The following is a 27,499-nucleotide window of genomic DNA, read 5'->3' as shown; positions in this document are numbered from 1 at the left end:
GGTAGAGAACATGCTTTCATCTGGAAATCCTAGTCATGCAAGCACTCATGCATGGAGGATCTCTAGCAACCCTCTGGATAAAGAAAATATAAATATTGTCATCTATAAATATAGATGTGAACCATTAATGTATTAATTTTGATGGTAATTATTTTCCTCACAGCTCTTGTTAGAAAAGGTGCTCGCCATTATTGGTCTAGGACAGGCATAGGCAACCTTCGGCTCTGCAGATGTTTTGGACTACACCTCCCATGATGCTTTGCCAGCATTATGTGTGTAAGAGCATTATGGGGGATGTAGTCCACAACATCTGGAGAGCCGAAGGTTGCCTATCCCTGGTCTAGGAGGTATTTGAAAGTCCTGTCACTCCAAGGACTGATAATATTCTTTTTATCCTTTTTGTTTCATTTTAGTTCTCTGCGTAATGAATTCACTGAACTCTTCCAGTACTGTTGTGCAGAAGCTCTCTGCACTGAGCTAGTTTAGTAGTGCAGCTCTTTAGCACATTTTATTTAATGGAACTGTATGGCAAGGCTTAACTCAATGGAGTTAGTTAAATGGATGCTCCTTGCAAGAGCTACCAGCAAAATAGGCAGGGGTGACTGATGCCCAGCCAACTGCAAGTAAGTGGGTAATCATTCACAAATGATTGACTCTTTAACCCCTTAAGGACCAAACTTCTGGAATAAAAGGGAATCATGACATGTCACACATGTCATGTGTCCTTAAGGGGTTAACTTGGAAGGGTTCCAAGGCACTCTGGCATCATAATCACTACAGCATTATGGTGCTTAGAGTGTTCCTTTTAGCTAATATTAAGTAACTCACTGTTTATTGAATAGAGCTCTCAGTATTGGATCATAATGTTATTGATAATGTTTAATCCCTCAACAAATCACTGTCTAGTTTTGAGTATTCTGGTTTTACTGTATACTTTATTAGCCCTTTTATAACTCTGTAACATTGATGGATTTAGTTCCTGTTTACAGTACTCATTCAATTCAAGTTATATTATCTACACAGTGTTAGCACTTTTTATGGGGGGGGGGGGGGGGGAGATTACCCACAACTTAATAGCATAATATTGATGTCACACTTTGCCTAAAATTTGATGTGCTGATTGCTATATTCATTACCATAGCCAACATTCAAGCATTTTCCATCCACTGAATTGGAACACATTTCAACATTACATTGCAGCTTGCTCTCCACCTGTATTGCTCAATATAATGTAAAATCTTTAGTACTGTAAGAAACAGCTTTTCTTATTCTGACTTATTGACTTATTGCTCATTTTATCACTTTATATATTTTATCTGTTAAAGATGGCATATCTTGCACGTTATGTTGCACTTCAAAGTGTGCTTTTAAATAATTCAGAATTAGTAAACCTTTGTTCCTGTGAGTTTGAAATCTATTTTTTCTAAGTACAAAGTAGAGATGTTTCATATAATAATTTTGTGACACATTTTCCTGTACTCATTAAAGCAAATTCAGTAACTACACATCAATAAGTGTGTGATTTTCTTCCTAAGAACTCTTGAGACAACTCATTATATTTCGGTGAATATAGTTCTAGCACCCTCATTATATATAAACATAAAGGACTCGGATTTCAAAGAAAGGTCAGAAAAGAGTCTCGGTGAAAAACATTTCAATGAATGAGTTATTTCAACTAGTATGTCACATGATGTATGTACTATGAGGCATATATAATATATGTAAACATGGACAAGTTATATATATATATTTTTTTTCATTTAATGTTAGATATTAAGAACAACAGTGCAAGATTTTAATGAGCTGAATTAGATTACTATTTTTTTAAACAAATAAACATGTAGAGAGTCTATGTTTTGATCACATTATTGATATTTTGTGCTGTTAACTAAAGAGTCTTACATACAACATGTTTAATTTAATTTATTAAATCACTATGCCTCATAATGGACTGATCCTGAGATCCCTATTTGAATATCCATTTATTTGGCTTCAAAGAGAGTCTGTAATTATCTTTTCATTCCTCAATACAATTAATTCTTTATACAAATGACTGTGACTTAATTTTTTTTCTGTAATCAAAAAGTCAAGATAATTACAGTCAGAAGCATTGATGTGGTGGTGGGGAGGTGGGGGGATGGTGCGTGGACACTAAAACCTCAGAGCTCTTACTTAAGGCACTATAATTATTAGCCCTGGATCTCCCCACCACTTTTAATCTGATTATGAATTCCCTAAACTACACATCCCACTGCCCCCTCATATATCCCACAGTCTGCCCTGGCACTGTAAGAATTTAAAACCCTTACTATACTTACCTGATTCTAGTGCTGATCTCCCTTGATGCTGGGTTGGAACTCTGTATCCTCCAACATCCCCCGTCAGGCTAATTCACATGCAAGGCAAGTGCTGTGAGTGTATTAGGTCCTCCCCACTGGAAAGCAATCCTGCAATGCTTTCCTGGGGATTTTACTGACACTGTATGTTGTCATGCAGAGTGTGAGGATATCCATTGTCAACTAGGTGACCAAAAGTTGTCCAGCAAGCATGAAGTGCCTCTAGTAGCTGTCTGATTGATTAGACAACATCTTGTAAAATGTAATCATTGCAGTTTGTCAAAAATGTTAATGATTTACATTGGAGGACTAAGGGAGACATGGACGTTGCACCCAGATGACTTCAATGAGCTGAAGTGGTCTGGGTGCCTATAGTATCCCTTGAAGTAGCCACGGATCATGTACACATGTTCTGTGACCACTCAGAGCTGGATTTAAGGTACCAGATTGGGGACGGCCCTGGGCTCTGTTTCTGTGAGTAGTGTCTATGTTGACTAATTGTTGTCTGTTTGAGAGTGAATGGAGGGAGAATGATTGTATGGCAGTTGAATTTTGTGTGAGCAACGGAATGTGTGTGTGTGTAGACGATTCTGAGTGTGTCTAAGTGTTGTGTTTGTATATGTACATGTACCCACTGTGACAGGCTAACTGCCAAAGATTGCTCTCTCAGGTGCTACCCACGTGGAGATATCCTCCGGAGAGAGATGCGAGCCCCATGGAATTATGACTCAGCTTCACAGCCACAGGGTTTCGCTGTTGCTGCCTGGAAACCCGTGCTGACCAATAGGAGAAAGAGCTGCCATTAAAACTGTTTCGCACCCTTTCTCCTGATTGGTCGGCACGCAAGTTAAAGGGCTTAACCTTTACACCTCTCCTCCCTGAGTGACGATTGGTGCAAATTGGCTTGCGCCCTTTCTCCATGCAATGTTTACATTTTTGGTAGCATAATTCCATTAATCCAAGTTAACTGAACTTGTGTATGCAGAGCTAACATGCACCTTTTCACAGAAAAAATGTTATACAATAAACATATACTTTTCATAAAAATACCTTAATCCTATTGTTATTCTGCAAATCTATCAGTTATTTCTATAAATCTATAAGCATATCATATACACATTATGTGGCCCTTATATCACCTGATTTTTCAATAGATTTTGTGGGCATCATCCTAAGAGGGACAGAAGACATGATTTTTTAAAACTTATATTTACCATAGAGAGGTTAAAGAGACACTATAGTTACCTAAACAACTTTAGCTAAATAAAATAGTTTTTCTGTGTAGGTCATGCCTCTGAAATCTCACTTCCCAATTCACTGTTTCTGTCCATGCAGCCCTAGCCACACCTACCCTGCTGTGTCTCACACAGCCTACATGTCAAATAAATGTTTTATTTTCAATCACTTGTAACTTGTAATCACATGTAAAATTTATTTCTTGCTCTGTAAAGTGAACTTTATTTACTTTCAGAAGGCTCATGCAGGATCTAGCAAGCTATTAATAATACAGGATATAAGTTCTAAATTAAACCGAATTTGCAAGAAAGGAAGTGGAAACATTAGATGACGTGTTTAGAAATGTGTGATGAAGTGTTTAGGAAGGCTGTGTAAGTCACATGCAGGGAGATATTATGCCTAGGGTTTTATAAGCAAAATTATTTAACTCCTAAATGGCAGAGAATTGAGCTGGGAGTCTGCAGGTGCACAATCTACACACCAAAACTGCTTCATTAAGCTAAACTTGTTTTTGTGACTATATTGTCCATTTAATGACTACCCTTATGCTATGCAGAGCCACAATCCCTAATGGATTTGTGATATCCCTTGTGGGCACTTTACTAGACTGAGGACAAATTGTTCTCTTGTTCCACTAATAATATATATATATATATATTTTTTTTAAATGGATACATTCTTATAGAAGCCAAAAAAACAACTGTACAAAAGTGCTATTTAGTGAATAATCCTAAAATTATTATTTTTTTCTTTGTGAACTATCAAGCAATATTATAAGCAAAATTGCAGCTACCACACTGTGATGTGAGAATCCTACAAAACACACACTAAACAATTAGTGAAATACAATAACAGTCGAGCACTATATAGAGTGCCTATTTAACTATTAGTGTTACAGTGTAAACATATCTAATAATAATATATATATATCTATATACATAAGTATATATGTATATATCACTATATATATATATACCTATATATAAATAAAAATAATTTAAAACAATTATGTACATATATACACACACATATAATTCTTATTCCTGGGCTACTATGTGGTCTCAAAGGCAACGTAACCAATCTGGCAAATTTCAATGTGAAAAAACTGAAATATGTAACACGTTATATTTGACCATGTAACTTCCCAAAACACCATAAAACCTGTACATAGGGGGTACTGTTTTACACGTGAGACATCGCTGAATACAAATATGTGTATGTTACTGCAGTAAAAGCAAACAGTATTTTGACATTCACAGTTAAAATGTCACGTAGAACTAAAAAAAATTAAAAAATTCTTATTTTCTCCCATTTTTTTATATTGTTTTCATATTAAATTATGTTCCATATCTAAATATTTGATGTTAAACTAATAACACACAAAGAATGAAATGTTGCCATGTTTTTATTGAACACACCATGTAAACATTCACAGTGCAGGTGGAAAAAGTATGTGAACCCTTGGATTTAATAACTGGTTGAACCTCCATTGGCAGCAATAACTTCAACCAAACGTTTCCTGTAGTTGCAGCTCAGATGTGCACAACGGTCAGGAGTAATTCTTGACCATTCCTCTTTACAGAACTGTTTCAGTTCAGCAATATTCTTGGGATGTCTGGTGTGAATCGCTTTCTTGAGGTCATGCCACAGCATCTCAATTGGGTTGAGGTCAGTACTCTGACTGGGCCACTTCAGAAGGCGTATTTTCTTCTGTTTAAGCCATTCTGTTGTTGATTTACTTCTATGCTTTGGGTCATTGTCCTGTTGCAACACCCATCTTCTGTTGAGCTTCAGCTGGTAGACAGATGGCCTTAAAGGGACACTCCAGGCACCCAGACCACTTCTGCCCATTGGAGTGGTCTGGGTGCCAACTCCCACTACCCTTAACCCTGCAACTGTAATTATTGCAGTTTTTTATAAACTCCAATAATTACCTTGCAGGGTTAAGTCCTCCCCTAGTGGCTGTCTATTAGACAGCCACTAGAGGGAACTTCCTGCTCTATAGCACAGGTTTTCTGTGCTAGAGCGTCGCTGGACGTCCTCACGCTGTGTGAGGACCTCCAGCGTCGCTCTATTCCCCATAGGGAAGCATTGAAATTCATTTTCAATGCTTTCCTATGGGGGTGCGCTAATGCGCATGCGCGGCATTGCCGCGCATGCGCATTAGGTCTCCTCGGCCGGCGGGCGAGATCAGTCTCGCCCACCGGCCGACGTAAGCAGAAGGTGGAGCGGCGGGGGAGGAGGAAGCAGCGACATGGGACATGTCGCTGCCTCTGGTAAGTCACTGAAGGGGTTTTCACCCCTTCAGCAACTGGGGATTGGGGGGTGGGAGGGAGAGGGACCCTCCAGTGCCAGGAAAACGGATCATTTTCCTGGCACTGGAGTTTCCCTTTAAGTTCTCCTGCAAAATGTCTTGATAAACTTGGGAATTCATTTTTCCTTCGATGATGGCAATCCGTCCAGGCCCTGACGCAACAAAGCAGCCCCAAACCATGATGCCCCCACCACCATACTTCACAGTTGGGATGAGGTTTTGATGTTGGTGTGCTGTGCCTATTTTTCACAACACATAGTGTTGTGTGTTTCTTCCAAACAACTCAACTTTGGTTTCATCTGTCCACAGAATATTTTGCCAGTACTGCTGTGGAACATCCAGGTGCTCTTGTGCAAACTGTAAACGTGCAGCAGGGCCGGTGCAAGGAATTTTGTCTACACAGGCGAAGAAGCATTTTGCCGCCCCCCCCCCCCCCATACATTTTTCTTGCCGTTTCTAAAATGTTTTAGAGGTGTGACAAAACACTAGATATGTAAAGATATTTAGATAGATAGATACACACTTTGTTTTTGTTTTTTTAAGAGATAAAGCCATTTGACAGCCACTAGAGATGTCCTTAGAAGCAAATGTAAACGCTGCCTTGGTCTCGGTGCTGTGTCCCTTTTGCACGTAGTGCTGCAATGTAAACTATTGCAGTTCCAAAGAACTGCAATGTTTACATTGCATCACTAAGTCTGCCCTCAGTGGCTGTCTACCAAAGGGGACGCTTCTGGAATTGAAACAGACTTTTGGTCCGTTATCTGATGCTGGACGTCCTCAAGCTCTGCATGAGGACCTCCAGGGTCAGATTTTTACCCATAGGAAAGCATTGATTCAATAATTTCCTGTGGGGAGGTCTAATGTGCACTCGGCATTTGCTGTGCGCATGCGCATTAGACCCCGCTAGGCGCTGCGCTAAGATAAGGCAAGTAAAGGGTTTTTAACCCTTTATTTACAGGTGGGGGGCAGGAGGGAAAGGGTAGGCAGAGGGTCAGTAGTGCTAGGAACACAGCTTTGTATTCCTGGTACTACAGTATCCCTTTAAGGAGATACAGCGAATTAAGACTAAATTAGGGAACCAAGTGAAAAGGGGCTTGTTGTGGGATACAGTGAGAAATGGGATGCCGAGGAACAAATGATAGTGGATTTGGGGACAAAATGGTTTAGGATTAGGAGCCTGTAACCCCCTGTCACTCTGACCCCATAGTGTCCTGACATGGGGTTACAGACAGTGTACAATTAAAACATTAAATATAAAAAAAAATCAAACTTACCCCCTTCAAGTGCTGGCAGCCAGGTCTAAAGTGAGGGGGATCTGAGGAGACTGCAGGCACTCCTACACTATGGGGAGCAGTCTTGCATAAGAGGCAGTTCTTCCAAGGTGTGTGCTGCCTGCAGGACCTGGACAATATGGAGTCAGGGGGAGTGGGAGGGGGAGGGCGGCGGAAGTCAGGCCACCTACTCACCATAAAGTCCGCCTGGGCCTATCTGCCTCCCTCCCCTCCTTGTCTCCCTCCCCTTCCCTTCCCTTCCTGTTACAGTCCGTCTGGCCTGGCTCCAAACGCGGGCGGGCTCCAATGTACATGGGCGCCGCCATATTGGAGCCCACAGAGGTAGCCCGACACTGTGGACAACAGGGGACTCTGGGGGAGGTGTAAGTCGCGCCCTCCTCCTGACGTCGTCAGGAGTGGGCGGCGGCAGACAGAGACTTCACCTCTGTCAAGGGAGGGAGCCAAAAGGAGTTGGAGAGCAGCCTCAGCAGGGCAAGGTAGGCTGCGGCATTATAAAAATCCGAATCCCTAGCCGATGGCTGGGGATACGGATTTTTGCGCCCCCCCTGCTCGGGCGCCCTAAGGCGGCCGCCTGGGCCGCCTTATGGATGCGCCAGCCCTGACGTGCAGCAATGTTTTGTTTGGACAGCAGTGGCTTCCTCTGTGGTATCCTCCCATGAAATCTTGTTTAGTTTTTTACGTATTGTAAATTCGCTAACAGGGATGTTAGCATTTGCCAGTGACTATTGTAAGTCTTGAGCTGACACTCTAGGATTCTTCTTCACCTCATTGAGCAGTCTGCGCTGTGCTCTTGCAGTCATCTTTACAGGACGGCCACTCCTAGAGAGAGTAGCAGCCGTGCTGAACTTTCTCCATTTATAGACAATTTGTCTTACCATGGACTGATGAACAGCAAGGCTTTTGGAGATACTTTTATAACCCTTTCCAGCTTTATGCAAGTCAACAATTCTTAATTGTAGGTCTTCTGAGAGCTCTTTTGTGCGAGGATCATTCACATCAGGCAATGCTTCTTGTGAAAAGCAAACCCAGGGCTGGTGTGTGTTTTTTATAGGGCAGGGCAGCTGTAACCAACACCTCCAATCTCATCTCATTGATTGGACTCCAGTTGGCTGACATCTCACTCCAATTAGCTCTTGGAGATGTTATTAGTCTAGGGGTTCACATACTTTTTCCACTGCACTGTGAATGTTTACATGGTGTGTTCAATAAAAATATGGCAACATTTCATTCTTTGTGCGTTATTAGTTTAAGCAGACTGTGATTGTCTATTGTTGTGACTTAGATGATCAGATCACATTTTATGACCAATTTGTGCAGGATCCATATCATTCCATAGGGTTCACATACTTTTTCTTGCAACTGTATACATACACTGATAAGCCATGACAGTAAAATGCATGCCAAGGAATGAGGCACCTGTGACAGGAAGGGGTGCAAAACTGGGGAGTTAACCTGGATTCTAAAATATAAATATATGAAACCAAAGAGCACCCCTCCCTGTCACATGGCCCTATTTAAACTTGCCATGCAGAGAGTCCCATGAGGAAGCATTTCTCAAGTAAGTGGATTCATCTCATAAGAGCAAGCATTAGGTTCCTGGAGTAGACCTGGGTACATTATGTTGTAGCTGGCTTATGCAATATATGGTCATATACTGTAACTAAACTATTATTTTTGCCCAGGTGAGGTGTTTTTAAATAAAACGTCTACATTCTGTTCTGGATCTTGTATGAAAAAAAACAAAAAAACATATAAATATAAATATATACATATTTATTGACCAAACACACACCAAAAAAACAAAGGTAACCCTTAAAATTTTATAACATGACAGGAGGCTTCGTATTTGCTTAAGACTTTCTTTACTTAAGCTTCACAGCAGCACTTTTTTACTTAGTAACAGGGTAACCAATCAGAAAAAGATAACATGTTATAAAAGTCCCTCCCTGTGATGTCACTTCCTCTTTCTTTGCTGCTTCACACCAGTACAGGTCAGAGTGCCACTGTCTCCTACTTTCTGTGGTTTATTCTTTATTCTTTATTTTTTACCTATCTGTTTCTGTCATATTTTATATATAATATTTTGTTTCTTATTCCTAAGGTGTTTGTTCCTACCTTATCTAATCTTCCCAAAGTTTTCTCTTAAAGGACCACTCTAGGCACCCAGACCACTTCAGCTTAATGAAGTGGTCTGGTCCGCCAGGTCCCTCTAGGATTAACCCTTTTTATTATAAACATAGCAGTTTCAGAGCCCGGCGGGAGTGGGTCCCTGAGGGTGGGGGCACCCTCAGGGCACTCTAGTGCCAGGAAAACGAGTATGTTTTCCTGGCACTAGAGTGGTCCTTTAACTTATTCTCTTATTACTGTCTCCTTTTTCTATTAGCTCACTTTTAAACTGTCATTTGCAGTTCCGTTTATTTTTTGTGTATGTTATTTAATTTTCTACCTTCATTCAGTTCGGATTGCGGTCGGCATGTTCTGCCCAGTTTTTCCCGGGCTTTCTGGGCCGTGGAGAACGCCTCCAGCGGCTCTGAGTGCGCACTGTGGCCATCTTGGATCTCGCGCACCTCCGCGAGATCCAAACGTCCATTTCTCCCTTGTGCGCATGCGTGAGATCGCGGTGGCCATTTTCTTGGAGCCGCGATCGGCGCCCATAATAGCCGCACGGCGGCCATTTTAACTGCGCATCGCGGCAGGATTGATATATTTTAATCTATATATATATATATATATATATATAAAGTTCATCATCTTATAGTCGTATTCATTCCCCCAGGATAATATTACCTCAGAGTAGATTTTACTTCTACTCTCCTTAGGGATGCCTCACTCTGTAATTTCAGTTTCATGAGAGTTACTGGCTTATACTAACTCCCCCTGGTGGTGAATTGAAAATACTACTTGGACCAAATAATATCATCTTGAATTCATGTTAAACTACTTCAATACTATTGTTGGGAGACACCCCCAATATCATTCAGCCAAATATTTATCACATTAATACTGTGAATTGTTTTGAGGGTAAATCCCTAAATATAATTTAAGATTGCTGTTAAAATATACAGCCCATGATTGGCCCGCTTTGTCTGTGCCGCCATACCTCTACACGGGTTTGAATAATTACTCCCGGATGTTATCGATACTGGGTAACCCCCAATTACAGCTTGCACTGTTGAAATGTAAAATATTGTGTTATACTAGACGGCCTCAAAATACATTCTAATGCTGGCCTATTCTGCCCATAGGTACCAACACTGTTGCTATGGAGGCTTCAAACCAAGACCAAAACTTGCAAGCAATTATAAATGCGGCTGTTGCCGCTTCACTAGAAAAGGCCCTGGCTCGGGTGCTGCCCATTGAGCCCAAAGATCTAAAAATCTCTGAGCCCCCGTCTTCTGATGAAGATGCGGATGATTCCGATTCCACAAAAAGGAACCCTTCCAAACCCAATAAACGATATTGGAAAGGGGATGGGCCAGAACCACTCAAACGCAAGGGAAAGGAACTGGCGAAACGCCCAAAACAGGCGGACGCCAAAGAGAAACACTCCGTACAACCTACTCTGTCGGAGGAGGAAGAGGACTCTTTTGACTTACACCCCTTGGCCATCCTAGATGAATGGCAAGCTGGCCACTCTTCAGAAGACGAAGAGGACTGGCCTGAGACATCTTTCAGAGGAGCACCTTTCCCTCAAGATATCATGGGAGACCCCAGAACGGAGGATTCAGTACCCGAACAGAATCCTTCAGGAAACGCCGAAACCTTTCTGGATACACTTGGTCAACCCCTAGTTGACCCGCGTCAGATTAGCTACCCTCGGTCTTCAGAATGGTCACTCCCAAATCATCTCTCCCAGTATATCCATTTCTGGATCAGGAGACCACCAGACCGGGAGGTCCACAAGCGCCTAAGAGCTGAATGTCCTAGGCCTACTCTGCCGGACAAGGTCACTATGACCCCGGAGTTCGATTCACTGCTCTACACATATCTAGCCGTTCTGGCCGTGACCCAAAAAAGGGCATTGATCGCAGCCTACGCCTCACCCAGGACAAGATGTTAGATATCCTGGGGCCCCTGGCAAGAATTCTACTACTGGCTGATGAAGCCCTCACTAACGAGGGCCCTTTAGACCCATCTGTGATAAGATAATGGGCACTATGCTCCATTTGCCTGCTGGGCAATGCAAATACATCCCTCTGTACAGAGCATAGAAAAGCAGTGCTGCTGCGCATGGATGCCAAACTAACCGACCTGGGAACCAAAGAATTGGGCCCCAAGGCCAAGGGTCTATTATTTGGAGAACCCTATATTAAAGAGTTACACAAGCATGTAAACTTATACACCACCCTGAACAAGGCACAATCATCCATGAAAAGAGTATTCCACCAACAACCCTCACGGGTTTTTGGCAGGGCTGGCCGTTCAAGGGGTCGTGCAGTCATCCGTTTCTGGGCCACAGGCCAACGCCAGCGACCCCCCACTTCATCGTTCTTCCCCAACTATCAATCAAGGGGCTTCTACACCCAAAGGGCAGATAGGGGAAGAGGAAGCAGAGCCCGTGGACGCAACAGATACCCAACAGGTGAGATTTCCCACCTTTCACCTTGCTACGGTTTATCATGCGGGCAGGTTATCACATTGTGTAGATATGTGGAAGACGCTGTCTTCAGATACCTGGGTCCTAAACACAGTTCAGGGTTATTTCATAGAGTTTTATTCTCTCCCTACTCAAACAGGTTTTCCCCATTACCCGATAATGTCAAAATCTCAAAGTGTCCTTCTCGATTCAGAACTATGTTCCTTACTAACAAAAGGAGCGATTCAACCCACTCCACACGACGAAGGCTTTCTAAGTTCCATCTTCTTGGTCAAAAAGAAATCAGGGGAATTCCGCCCGGTAATCAACCTTCGCCAATTGAATACCTTTGTGATATACAGGCACTTCAAAATGGAAGGGATACATCTCCTCAGAGACATTCTCCGACCAGGCGATTGGTTCACCCGACTCGACCTCAAGGATGCTTACCTCTCCGTACCAGTACATCCATCCAGTCGACATTTTCTCCGCTTTCTTTGGCAAAACCGGATCTTCCAATTCACCTGCCTTCCATTCGGCCTGAGTTCTGCTCCATGGTGCTTCACCAAACTGCTGAAGCCAGTCACCGCACATCTTCGAGCAAGGGGCATTCGCTGCTTAATCTACCTCAACGACCTCTTACTACTCTGCGACGACGCATCCATACTACAATCACAGATGAACTACACATTCTCATTGATCGAATCCTTGGGATTCGTCATCAACAAGGTGACATCCTCACTGGCTCCATCCCAAATCATTCAATTTTTCGGCTTCGAGATCGACTCCTCTACCTGTGTTCTCCGCCTACCTCAATCCAAGATAACTGCGATCAGGAAGGAACTACGCAAGACACTTCAACAAGTGGATCTACATCTCCGAGGTTTAGCTCGGATTGTAGGCCTGCTTTCAGCTTCCATTCAGGCAATCTACCCAGGTCCCCTCCACTATTGGGCCATGCAACGCTTGAAGGCTCAATTCCTCCAGATTCATCCATCATACGACCAGAGGGTCCCGATCACTACCGAGGTGAGGGAGGAACTTTACTGGTGGCTCCGCCACATGTCTGCCTGGAATGGCAAAGCAATTTTCGGCCCCACTCCGGACTTTGTGGTGGAATCAGACGCGAGCCTCCAAGGCTGGAGCACAACTTGTCATACAACTTCCACCGGGGGACCATGGACCACTGCAGAACACTTTCTCCACATCAACTGTCTGGAGTTAATCGCAGGCTCGTTTGCAATCCGCAGTCTGGCCAATAACCTCTCAGACTGTTGTATTCTCCCTCGAATGGACAACATCTCAGCCGTCCAATACATCAACAAATTGGGCGGGGCCAGATCTTGCACCCTATCCGAAGTGACAAAGGACATCTACAATTTTTGTTTCCAATGCAACATAACACTTCGGGCAGAATATCTCCCGGGGGAGACGAACATTACCGCGGATTGGTTCTCCCGACATTGAAGAGACGTCAGCGACTGGCGCCTACACAAATCAGTTTTCTTCCACAATCAGTTTTCTTTTATCATGGACCTTTTCGCCTCCCGGACGAATTTTCAAGTCCCACATTTCTTCAGCTGGCTACCAGACCCAGAATGCTCGGCAGTAGATGCCTTCCTTCAGAAGTGGCCAACGACGGGAGCCTACGCCTTCCCTCCGTTTGCGATGATCCCAAGAGTCCTTCTCCAGATTCGCAGACAACAGGTCATGCTGGTACTACTCACCCCGCTCTGGCAGGGCCAAGCATGGTTCCCAGATCTCCTGGACCTATCCTGACAACATCCCCTCCTTCTACCTCCATGGCTCAACCTTCTAGAGGACCCTCAAGGAATCCCTCATCCGATGATAATTCAAGGCCACCTCCAATTAGTGGCTTGGACTCTTTCAGGGGATCCTGGAATTTCGGAGAATTATCGCAGAGATCTAAGGAACTCCTCTGGGATTCTTGGGCTCCTGGAACCAGAAGATGCTACCTTTCCTCCTGAGGTGCTTGGTGCAATTGGTGCCTGGAATGGAATACCGATCCCCTTACAACCCCTAGACAGTTCATTTTGAATTTCCTCTCGCATCTGTTCGACCTAGGCCGCTCATACCGTTCCATCAACGTTGCCCGGTCGGCAATCTCGGCAGCCCATGTTCCTCTACACGGAGCTCCAGTTTGCCAGGACCCGCTGGTTTGTAGACTATTGCGGGGCATTAAACTGGCTCACCCCCCAACACCGAAATACTCCCATCTATGGGACGTTAATGTCATGATTAGTTTCCTAGAAACTTGACCGAACAACGAAGATCTAACCCTCTGTCAACTCACTCTGTTACTTTGCTTAGTGTCCTTCAGACGTGTGTCGGATGTTCGAGCATTTGACCATGACGCTATCAACTTCTCCCCAGAAGGTGTCACCTTTTCCGTGTCCAGATGGGCAAAATCAAACTCCTCTTCGGTATTTTACCCTTATTTCCCTAACCATCCAAAATTGTGTGTGGTATCGCTTCTCTCTCATTATTTATTACTCACCTCCTCTCTCCGTTCAACCTCCTCCAGCCAACTATTGATCTCATACGTCCGACCACATAATCCGGTGTCAACCACAACCCTTGCCCGATGGGTTAGGTGGTTGCTCTCCCTGGCCGGGATTGAAGCTTCCTTCGGAGCCCACTCCATCAGGGAAGCGGCGGCATCGGGAGCATTCAACGCTGGAGCCTCACTTCGTACATTCTTCACTCAGCAGACTGGTCCAGGGAACAGACGTTCCGCAACTTCTATTTTCGTCCGGCTGTGCACGCTTCCTTAGCCCTTCTAGGGGAGCATTAAAACAGCAAATACGAAGCTTCCTGTCATGTTATAAAATTGTAAATTATGCTAGCTTTAGTGTACCTATAATCTTAATTTTATTAATGACAGTAGGCGAGTATTTCCCGCCCATTCACTTTCGGTTCCCCCCCCCCCAGGGTCGCCTCTGTAGGTAAGTTCATCTAAGACAAGATTAATACGCAATGTATTTCTACCATGGGGGCTAAGGGTTACACTCTATGGGTGAATAGATTAACACTTTGTTGGAGGCGGGCTATAATATATGATTTTTAACTAATGGATGTCATAATTTTAGAAGTCCAATTCACGGATTAATCCTTGGTTTCGACTCTGCTCTCTCGTTTCAGTGTAAAGCCCCCTCAAGAGGACAAGTCTAGTTGCTGTTCCATCTAAAGCATCATCTCAGCTCTCCAAGAAGACATGTTTACGTTCCTGTTCCCTCTCAAGCATCAACTTTCTCGTCTGGCATTCTGGATTTCTCATCTGGTCCATTTTCAGTTTCCTGTTCCTATTTGTTCGCAGCCAGAAAGAGGAAGTGACATCACAGGGAGGGACTTTTATACCATGTTATCTTTTTTCTGATTGGTTACTGTAGCGGTACTTACCTTATCCGGGGGCCGGCCGCTGTCCTCTCTTCAAGCCGCGCGCGGTCCTGCGGCTGCACGAGCCGCGCGCGGCTCATCCGACTCTCCTAACAGGAAGACGGGCAGTGATCGCGAGATGCGGTCACGTGTCCCGCCTGCAGCTAAGAGCGCGCCGCGAGTCTCGGGCGCGCTCTTAAAGAGACAGTGGGAGCCGAAATTGCAAAAAGGCTCCCATTGGCTCCTGTCATGCCAATCACCCCATACACTTACCTGTTGGGGGTGTGGAAGTGACAGGAGCCAATCACATTAGTTTGAAGGCTACTTATACTCACCCTTTTCCCTTAGTTCCTTGCCCTATCGTGGTTTCTGCTACAGTTCCCTTTAGTGCTTGTTGTGTTCAGTTGTGTTTCTCCGTATTTGACCTTGGCTTTGTATTCTGACTTTGTTTTCGCTTTATCCTTGTCTGTACTGTTTGCCGGCTTGCTGATTCCTGTGTACCAGACCCCGGCTAGTTCTCGTTTACGCTGTCTCTTTGTGCCCTTGACCTCGGATCGTTCCTGACTCTGTACTTCTCCTATTACGTCGAGTCCGGCCACTCTAAGGTCCGGTAGACGTATCTCTCCTCTGTGCTGTCTTCTGTTTGGCTGGATCCTGCGTGTAGGGGTATATACTCGTTACAGTTACCCTGTTACTAAGTAAAAAAGTGCTGCTGTGAAGCTTAAGTAAAGAAAGTCTTAAGCAAATACTCGCCTCCTGTCATTAATAAAATTAAGATTATAGGTACACTAAAGCTAGCATAATCTACAATTATCATATCACTTACTCACTTAGGATTTTTTGACTGCTGTTTTACTGTATTTTTTACTTTCTTGAAATATGTAAGGTTTTTCTTTTTTTATCAATACTGTGTTCTATATTGCATTATATACTACCATTGTCATTTTTCAGTTGTTTAGGGCTTACATACCTAATCTATTTTGAGAAATATCTAAAAAAAATTACATTATTATTAAAAATATAATCTGCAGCCTGTAATACCAAAACCATTAGTTGTGACATTTAATGTTTCCCTCATATGTTGTATTTACTAGTTAAATCATAAAGGTTGAATTTGTACTCTAAAATGAAATATCACAAATTAATTCATAAATGCAGAGAGAAAGTGATATAAATATTTATAGTGTGTTAAATCACAGAGATTGGCAAGGGATACACATATAAAAAAAATATCCAGCAACTAGTCATTTCATTGACTATGAAACAAACATGGGTTTCATAAAACTATTTACCATATCTAGATGCAATTAAAAAGAGTGGTCAAAAGACCAAGGAAATGAGTACATTATACAATGATTTGGTTATAATGCAGGTAAAGATTGCTAGTTTATCAGTCTGAATTACTGGTACAGGAAACATGTAGATGTAATAGAATACCTTTACTGTCTAAGAAGCTGTATAACCCTAGACCTCCAAGATCTCCTACAAATATGCTATAAACACAAATTATCTCATTAAACCCTTCACTGTGGGAATCATGTATACACGATTCTCAGGGTATGCACCCATAACCCGTAATTGTGCATATATAATTTGTAATATTGCAAGCTCAGGGATTTGCAGTGTCCTGTGGTAATCTGCGGCAATGCTCTGATTATCCCGAGAAGACAGCTACTTATGGTCTGCAGCCAACAGAAGTGCAGGTCAGAATTGCCAGACTGCCTCCCCTACATTACAGAGGAGCAGACTAAGTATGTTACACAAAGTGATTTGGCTTTGGAGCTCTGGATTATACTTATTCACCTTGATCTCTTTGGGGTAAAAATTTGTAGTAATACGCTACTTCTCCATTCATCACAGAGCTCCACCACAATAAAACTCCCAGTAATGTGGTGCTCTGTGACAAGATCATACACTACACAACAATACAACTCTAAGTAATGTGTCTATTAGTGTATCACCAAGCTCCCCAACTATAAAACACAGAGTAATGTGCATTTTATATACCAGAGCTCCACTGTAATTCATCTTACTATAATATGATGTAATGTTTGTGTTGTCTATGTATGTGATAGGTGTGATGACTGTGTGTGATATGTATGCTATGTGTTGTCTGTGTGTGATATTTGTAATTGGTGTATTAACTGTGTGTGATATGCATGTATTGGTTGTATGTGATATTTGTGCTGGGTTTATTGGCTGTGTGTGATGGGTATTTAATTCAGATAAAAATATGCATGCACCTGAATGCAGGTGTATATTTTTGCAGAGGTATGTGCACACAGTCCCACAGTCAGATGCATACAGTTATACATATACACTGTCAAATCCACCACATGCACACAGTCGCAGGCAGATAGTCACATACACAGGATCATTCAGAAACACACGGGTACAGGCAGTAACATGCATACACAGGTACAGGCAGTAACACACATACACAGCTACAGGCAGATAAACACACTCACACACAATTACAGGCAGACAGCCATACATACACACAGGAACACAGCCATACATACAGTCTTACACACACATACTTACATGCAGTCAGTCACACACACACACACACACACACACACAGCCACACACAGCCACACACAGGCAGACAGACAGACAGACACACACACACACTCACACACACAGGCAGACAGTCACACACAGGCAGTCACACACACACACACAGGCAGTCACACACAGGCAGACAGTCACACACACACAGGCAGACAGTCATACACAAAGACACACACACACACACACACACACACACAGGCAGACAGTCATACACAAAGACACACACACACACAGGCAGACAGTCACACACACACACCCAGACACACAGTCATATAGACACACACAGGCAGACAGTCAAACACAGAGACAGCCACACACATACTGACAGACAATCACACATAGTTAACTTTGTTTATTATGGAGGAGTGGAGGTAGTGCAGCTCCTGGAGACTGGTTGTTGGGGAAGCAGGGACTCCTTCCTGCTTCCCCTGCAGCAGTTACCTAGCACTTTTAGCTCTGCCCCAGCCGTCAGTTTAGCTCCGCCTCTGCCACACGGGAATATCCACACCTCCCCACAGAAAGCTCCGCCCCCGCCTTGTGTGAGCTGTGTCACACCCCTAAGGCCAGCACGCACACCCCTAAGGCCGGCCCTGGGTCTGTGAGTGTGTGTACCTCTGTAAGTGTGTATGTTTGCATGTGATTGTGTGTATAGGTCTGTAAGTGTATGGGTCTTTGATTGTGTGTGTATGTCTGTGTGTATGTGCATGTGTATGTATGTGACTGTGTGTATAGGTCTGTGATTGTATGTGTGTGTGTGTCTGTGATTGTGTGTATGCACATCTGTGATTATGTGTGTGTATGCATGTGATTGTATGTGTGTGTGTGTGTCTGTGATTGTGTGATTGTATGTGTGTGTATCTGTGGTTATGTGTGCACATGTAAATTCATGTGTATGTGTTTAGTATATAGCTCCCTAATTTGGTATCCTTAAATTTTGCAATCCCACACAAGGATACCAAATAAGGGAGTTATCAACTGAAATCTCAAAATTAAGGGTTTTTAAAGTTTTATTACGTATGTACATTAGTTATATTATATATTTTATGTGTGGCCCAAAACAATTCCTCTTCACACAATACGGCCCAGGGAAGCCAACAGTTGGACATACATGGTGTATACCTTTTAATCAGGAAGGCATTTTGTCAAATCCATTGATGCTGTTTATGTAGCATGCCATCAGTTTGAAATGTTCTGGTTTATATTTTGTAAATGTGGCACAATGTAAACAAATAAAATAAAGAAAAGCAAAACAGATCTATACTCACAGGTAGAAAAAAAAAGTTATTTTGTACAAGCCATTTCTTTCCTTCATTTGACTGAGGTGAACTTTCATTTGACCAGTTGGATGCTGGAATGATATTGGTTACAGAATCATCCAGGAAAAACTGCAAAAAAAAAAAAAGTTCTTAAATATAGAATTTCATAATTACATTATATTTACCAGTTATCCACCCTAGGATTACTTAACATGTTCAAAAGTATTACATTAGTTTTAAGTATACATATGGATGCACTCTACCTTGAGGGAAAAGGTTATTTCCTTGCCTTAATGGGCATAACATTCTATATACTAGGTGCAAATCAAAAGTATGTGAGATGTGAAGCTCTTCATAATCTCAGGGACTAGAAATAAAGATGGAGTCTGTATTTACACTATGAAATGCTGCATATATGGTGTCAGCATCACTGAGGCGCAGTGGCGGAGCTAATGTAGAGAGGGTCCTGGTGCAAGAAATTATTTTGGGCTGGTCTCTAGCGAAAGGATGGCTAAGAGGTCGATCCCCATCTTTATCCAATTCCCACAATGCTTTGCCGCTGAGATCTACCATTTGACCATCCTTGAAAGGTTGTATTTGTGAACAGTGTTTGAATATAAGCATGGTTTTGTATAGGGTATATGTGTGCATGTAGGGGTGTACTTGTATGTAATGTTGCCATGGTAATGCAGTGGTGTCCTTGTGTGTAGTGTTTGCGTTTGAAAGCAAAGGTATATTTGAATGAAGTGTTGACTTTTAAATGCAGGTTGACATTTATGTGTAATATTGGTGTTTGCATGAAGGGGTGTGTTTGTATATAATTTAGGAGTTTGAATACAGGGGGGTGTTTGTATGTACTGTTTGTGTTTGACTGCAGGGGTGTGTTTGTATTCTGTGTTAGCATTTAATTGCTGGGATGTATGCACACATACATTGCCACATACATACTTACACAGATATACATAGTCATTAAAACACACTGATACACACATATAAACACACTGATACACACAGACATTCAGATTCATATAAGATGCACTGTGCCTTTAAGACAATAAACTATTGTAACACACTTTCTAAAGTAAACAAAACAGTTAATGTGCAAAATATATGTGCAATGTTTATACAATATTTGCACTCTATTCTGAGCAAAAACCTTTGTGCAACTGTAAAGTGCAAAAATGTTATAAAGTGCAATATAATGAGTCACATAAAAAATGTTTTGAATGAAGTGTGATTCTTTCAGCATTTGTTGTGAACCATAAAATAAGGGAAGAAAAAAGTATATAGTGTAACATTGCTAAGATTAAAAATTAGTATAAAAAAAATATATGTATAAAGCCACTCACAAACAGAGAGCAGAAAAGTGTGCTCTAACTGTACTTGCTTTAAATAGCATCCACATAAGATATCCAAGGGAACCGGAATCCAACAGACACTAGTGCAGAAGACAGTCTTTATTAACAGATATAAAAAGCTACACAAAACAGCTAAGCCTCCATACAACACAACAACAGCTCTGTGGTGTAAGTACAGTCCCTCTGTGTGATACCACAGGCTTCTATTTCACTCGACTGGCTTGCACTCTGGACTGACTGCACATGTTTCAGGTCCTTCCGGGAGGTGGGGAAAACTTGATGGCGTTTTAAACCGTGCTGGATGACTGCACATGCTTTAGGTCCTTCCGGGAGGTGGGGAAAACGTGATGGCATTTTACACCGTGCTGGATGAACAGTACTGACTCACATTTTCAAGGCTTTGGATAGATTTTTATATTCTTTTACTCTTTATATAGTTTATTTAACCTTGTTAGGCAGGTCTTTTGATGGTTCTTTCCTGCTCCCCATGACTCAGTTTCTAGCCTGCTCAGTGCATCCACATGGGAGCTTACAAACTCATTGACTATTTATACACAGATACTAATTGCAATTTAAAAAGTCACAAGTGTGGGAATTTAACCTTTAATTGCCATTTTAACCAGTGTGTGTCACCTTTTGTGTCTGTAACAAGGCCAAACATTCAAGGGTATGTAAACTTTTGATAAGGGCCATTTGGGTGATTTCTGTTATCATGATTATTTATGATTTAAAAAGGGGCTAAAAAACTATCCATGCTAACATGCATGAAAAAAATAAATAAAATGAATGAACTAAAATAAACTATAAACTAGAATTTTGGGGGGAAATTTGTATTTTGGTGTTGTCAGGGTACCTGCTGTCTCTACCTCTGTGGAGGTGAGATACTTGGACGTTCTTCCTCGCAAAAGGGTTGAATCACTCGTTCCTCGCGGTTCCCTCGGTCGTTTACACGCCGGCCGCGAGGGATCCACTTCCTTTTATGACGCGGCGTTCAGTAGCCGACGTCATGACGACAACCCAACCCGATCTGTCAATCAAGCCCCAAGCACGAATGAGGATTCGTCGGGGGCGTGATTACCTGTTTAGAATCAGGGTATAAAAGAGGGCTTTCTACGTTTGTTCATTGCCCTGTCGTGGTTCTAGCTTGTCTAGTCACTCAGTGCTCTTGTATTCTGTTAGTTTCTTTGGTTTTGACCCGGCTTGTCTGTTCTACCTTGTTTACCTCTATTACCCTTTGACTCGGCTTGTCTCTCGTTTACCTGCTCTCTCGTTCCCTCGACCTCGGCTTGTCTCTAGACCATTCTTTACTACTCTTACGTTAGTCCGGCCATTCTAAGGTCCGGTATACGTACCTTGTACCGGTTTGTACTCTGCGTGTTGGATCCCTGTCCCGATCCTGACAGGTGTGCACGGAGGTAACATGTAAATGTAAAGAAGAAAAACAAACAAACAGAAAACAGAACCAAGCAGGCTAAAATATATCAAGATGGTAGAAACAGCCATCGCATGGACTACACATTGAGGAGCAGGTCATCATATAGTAGGCTGTTATGTTCAACCTATACCTTAGTTCGGCAAGAACAAAACAAGGAGATAAAGTCTGCTGGGGATTTCAATTGTACATTGGCAAGCAGAGGCAACCCTGCTGCTCCAGGCCTGTCTGAGGGCCATCCCCTCAAAGCCATGGACTTGGGGGGCTCTCTGATTCAAAGTCATTACCATATGGGGTAAAATGGAATACCATGATGATATGAAGCCTGCTTAAGCTGTTGGTTCTCCACTTATGTGGGTGGTGTGGTGGTGACAAGCTCCATCTGCCCCTCAGAAGAGAGAGTCTTCAGCTTGTGAGGTAATTTTGCCATGAGGGGAACCTCTTTGTCTCCAGCGTCTCCAGACTCCCTCAGTAGGCAAAGATTGCAATGCTGGCAAACATTCCTTCAATCAAGCCCAGAAGTGCTCAAATACAGCCTCTAGCTTTGCCAGGATTCTAATACTAAGGCCATATTGATCTGCGCTTTTCGAGGCCATGCTCCGTAATCCAAGAGTAGCTGTGTCCACCATCTTGGGCAGTTCAGTTGTGTTCTTATGGTATGTGGAAGCAATCTGCCATGGAGTTATGGTCTATGCTGATCAGGCCAGTAGGGACTGGCATAACCCCCAAGAGGGGTTCTAGGAGTGTGATAGCACTGCTTGATTAGTGTTTAGAGTGAAGAGAGTGGCGCCTCTTCCCAGCTCTGTCACATCTAGGCTGCAAAGTTGCGCACCGGCTCCTGTCTTTCTATAATCATGGGCTTGGTATCTATAGGTTAGCCTAGATGCCCTTCATGTATTCAGCACTCTGCAGTGGCAATTGTAGCCTGTTGTACAGGGTTATCTCCAGGAAATTGGCAGAGAGAGTGGGAGCTCACTCAACATATGTCCAGTCAGCTTGGCAGTCAGGCTCCACCCCACCAACTATAATACTTTTGAAGCTACTTAACACATCATTGCAGCAGTTTATCTCCAGAAAGGAATTATTCATCAATGTTATCATTCAGGGGAATTCACTAAAGTGAGAATTGCCACAAGTGTGAATATTAAAATTTAGGCAAATATAGTAATTCTCCAACTGTTCTCAGTTTGACTATATGCCTTAAATTTCAAATTCACTTGGAATATACTTTGAATTTTGTGAACAACCCTGTGTTATAAAATTAAATGATATTTTCTGGCATATTCTTTTCTGCATTATCAGAGAATCTGACAAAAAATGGGTCTCTCTCTGGAACGCAATGCTTATCTAAAGGAAATCAGTTCATAGCACTCAAAAACTGCAGTGAGTCATGGGGTTTAGAGTTGTATGTTTGAGTCAGCATTTTTCAGTGTTGTGGTTTTGTGATTATGGTCTCACTTTATATCTTGTGAGCACACAATTTATATTATTATTACTGACAAGGGGCGTGTCTGACTTCCATCCATCTGTGTGAGGTCGGGTGCGGTCGCATGGAGTAGGAGCTTGCAATCCAGCTCCAACTCAGCGAGGCTGAGGTTGAAAAGAAGCAGGAACTTTGCACAGAAAACGGTACAGACGTGGAGCAGTGTGGAGATATGGAGATATAATAGTGGTATTAATCATCAAAGAGAGGCTTGAGTTGGAGCTTGTGAAGCCATGTAAAAAAACACTTGCATAATTGAGAACGGAGAAAAGTGAGCAGCAGACAGGAAGCACACTGAGCAGCAGTCGGGCTGTGAAGCTGAGCTGTGCACCTGTGTGTAACAGGCTGAGAGGAAGACGAGCGGTAGCTGTGAAAATCAAAAAACGTTTTCTGCAAGTTATATGTCAGAAGTTATATGCCTATATGCTTTAAGCTCTAAGAAAAGTTCTGAGAAAATTTTTAAAAAAAACGAACAGGAGCAGTGAGGCAGCAGCTTTCAATTGGAACAGTGAAATTGCGAGCAGTGCTGGATGGTGTCAGCAGCAGGTGAGGCATAATAAACCTCTGATATTCATTAAGCTTTTGATAAAGTCCTGTGCACTCAGTGTATTCAGCAAAAAACGGCAGTGTATCAGAAGGCATAACAGGAATGTTACAAACTGTGTTGTTACAAGTACTAATTGTTACAAGTTGTCACAAAGTGTATAACAGCATTTAACAGTGGGTAAAAGCAGTCATTGAAAAGTAACTGTTACAACTGTTACAAGTGTTCAGGCTGTACTGAGGCTGTTAAAAGTAATTAACCCAGTGAGATCTGGAAGGCAAGTTAAGCTGGTAAAGTTGGAAAAAATCTAAAATCTAAAAGCTTCATACCAGGAGGTATAAATGGCACCAGCTAAACAAATGAAATTAACAGATACTGTCAGACTAAGCAAGAGAGACCGTAATAAGCAGGACCAAGATGGTGCAACCGCCTGCTCACATGAGGAGGAAACTATAGAAGCAATTATAGTGGAAGAAGAGCTATTGGAACAACCGGTCTCTGAAAGGAAGCTACACAAGATGCTACAAAACTTAAGAATTACATTACAAGAAGATTTAAAAAAAATTATTTCAGACTTACATAAAGAAGTGGTGGAATTGGGTGAGCGCACAGGGCAATTGGAGGTTAAAACAGAAAATTTATGTACCTCTCATAATGCACTGATTGACAAAATACAAAACATGGAGGATGAACATAAGCAGTTAAAATATAAAATGGCTGTGATTGAAGATCAGTCACGTCGCAGCAATGTACGTTTAAGAGGAATAGCGGAGTCAGTCAGTGTGGAGGAACTGTCAGAATATATTAAAGGCCTATGTGGGAAAATTGTAAAAAACTGTGAGGAATCTGCATGGGAGCTGGATCGAGTGCATCGCCTACCAAGACCTCAGTTCCTTTCAGTAGATAAACCACGGGATGTAATAGCAAAATTCCATTATCCAAAATCTAAAGAGTTGCTGCTGCAGTCAGCAAGAAAGGAGCCTAGCCTCCCTGCTCCTTACAAAGATGTACTGATTTTTGCTGATTTGTCTGTATTAACTATAGCAAGGAGAAGAGAATTTGCGGAGTTCACAAAAGTACTGCGAGACCAAAAAATATCATACCGTTGGGGCTACCCGACTAAACTGTTGATTTGGCGGAACGGTGCATTACATGCAAAAGAACCAGAAGAAGCGAGGAATAAATTAAAAGAATGGGGAATGTTAACAACACAGAATGGAAATTCAAATAAAGCAGAAAAGAAAATACAAGCAGAATGGACGGTTGCTGGCACACCTGGTTATAAAAGCTTAGATGTTGCAGAAACTGTAAAGTGAGGTTCAGGGCTTTAAAAAATTATTATTATTTTTTTTTTTAATAGATATCTATGTTCTCATGTTGCTTTAATTAAAGTTGACTATAGCAAATTAAGTAGTATGCCAACACCAGTTTAATGTGTATAAAATTAGTGGCCTTTTGCTCCTTTAAGTGGCGGTGGTGGGTCTTTAAGGGTTTCAACAAAATACTAGCGCTTGAAAAGAATAATAAGAAATAATAGTCTGCAATATATTATAGTACACGAATTAGGGTTGTGCTTAGCGTAAATGTAGTAGTCGGATGCCCAGGGTAAGAGGGATAGCACAATAACTATTCATGTTTTTGTTTTTTGTTTTTCTCTCTCCTTCCCGTCTTTTTTTTTCTTCTTTCTCTCCGTTATTAAGATTGATGTAAATAAATGTAACAGTTACAAATGTAGATTTATAGTAAACCTTGGGTAACCCTTGGGTAACAGTTACAAATACAAATCTAAAACAATAGCTTGGGTAAAACAAAATGGAAAAAATAAAAATTAGGTATATTTAGTAATAGATTAATTATAATTAAAAAAGTGAGAGAGGGAAGGGGGGGGGAGAGGGGAATGAGTATGATAGCTTGTTTTTGGTTTTGCCATTTGCTATTAGCTTGGCCTCGCATTGAGTGGGTCGTTTTACTCACGCCCCCTGGCCGTTACAGGAAATATGGGTATTCCTGAACAGGCCATTAATTTATCCTTTTCAATAAGGGTGTATATGTATTTGATGTTTTTTTTTTTGGTGGTTTTTCTTTCTTGGTTGTGATTCTTTTTATTTTTTTATTTATTGTGTTTTATTTTTCATTTTTTTTAATTATTTGAAATTAGAGAGTATTGCTGGTTATTTTAGTTTTCTTTCTCTCAAACGGAAGCACAGCATAAATATTAGGAATACACAGGTAATTAATAGTGACTTAGGCCCAAATATGGCGACATTTTTAAGGGTTATAAAGATGTAATTGAAAAATAAAAACACATAAAAAGTAACTATGGATACAAGATTTAGAATATTTACCATGAATGTTAATGGATTAAATAGTCCACATAAGAGACGGTTGGTGCATCAGGAATTGAGGAAATCTAAGGCAGCTGTAATATGTTTACAGGAAACACACTTCAGATCTCAAGAGGCCTTTAGATTAAAAATAAGACAATACCCACAGGAATTTCATGCATATTCAGCCAATAAAACTAAAGGAGTAGCAATTTTAGTTCATGCAGATTGGGGTTTTCAAGTGAATATACAATATACAGATGAGGCGGGACGGTTATTAATATTAGTAGGCTCCTTGAACGGGATTGAAATTACATTGGTTTCTTTATATGCCCCAAATACTTTCCAGATAAAATTTATAAAGGCAGCACTAAAAAAAATTTTGGAGTTGCGTGTGGGCCATTTGATAATATGTGGCGATTATAACACAACCCTTGATCCAACACTGGATATCTCTAGAACAGAAGAAAAAAGCCCTCATCCCTTGGCCGTTAGTAATAGTGAGAAATTAAGGAAATTGATCAATAATTACGACCTATATGACACCTGGCGATGTCTGTATCCATCGGGTAAAGATTATACGTTTTATTCTTCTGCACATATGACATACTCAAGGTTAGATATGTGCATAGTAGATAAACCTACTTTGAATAATATATTAGAAGTGCACATCGGCCTTAGAACTTGGTCAGACCATTCACCGGTTATAGTTAAATTTCAAGCTAAATACCCGGGACGGGGAATGGGGTCGTGGAGAATGAATGAGGCAGTGTTGGACGATGAAAAAATTTTTTTAGAAGCTAAGGAGGCTCTCATTAAATATTTTCAGGAAAATGACAAGGATGATATAGCAGCCTCCTCGTTATGGTTGGCACAAAAGGCTGTAATGAGGGGCTTTTTTATAAAATCAGGGGCTAGTAGTAAAAAGAAAATGGATGCTGAACGTTTAAGATTACTTCAGGTACTATCCAAATTGGAAGAGGAAAATAAAATTAAACCAAATAGATTGTATGGTAGTCAAATAGCTAAAGTAAGAAAGGAACTTGATGTACTGGCATTAGCAGAAACAGAAAAATATATGAGAGCATTAAAATTGAAATTTTATATTCATGGCAATAAAGCAGGAAAAATGTTAGCTAATATGCTAAAAACAAAGTATCTTCAAACAAAAATCCCCTATATGATCTCGACGAATAATTGTAAATTATTTAACCCAAAAGATATTGTAGCTGAATTAGCAGGTTATTATAGGAAACTGTATAATTTAACGGAAGACTCAAATATATTACAGCCTTCTGGCTCTGAAATAGAGAAATTTTTGGAGGAAATAGATCTTCCTAAAATTTCAGTGAGTCAACAACAGATGTTGGTGGAGCCA

General features: G+C 41.7%; 1 protein-coding gene across 1 annotated transcript in view; it reads right to left on the bottom strand.

Annotated features, from left to right (window-relative positions):
• Nucleotides 1-27,499, bottom strand: part of ADCY2 (adenylate cyclase 2) — a 1,028,223-nt gene that overhangs the window by 124,385 nt on the left and 876,339 nt on the right. Inside the window, exon 17 of the mRNA XM_063451927.1 lies at nt 18,990-19,109. Coding sequence (XP_063307997.1) covers nt 18,990-19,109 — 120 coding nt within the window. The remainder of the gene's footprint in view (nt 1-18,989; nt 19,110-27,499) is intronic.

Source organism: Pelobates fuscus, chromosome 4 (genome assembly GCF_036172605.1).
Source record: "Pelobates fuscus isolate aPelFus1 chromosome 4, aPelFus1.pri, whole genome shotgun sequence".
NCBI lineage: Eukaryota > Metazoa > Chordata > Amphibia > Anura > Pelobatidae > Pelobates > Pelobates fuscus.
The sequence above is the reverse complement of the archived record's forward strand: the minus strand, read 5'-3'. Positions and strand labels throughout refer to the sequence as shown.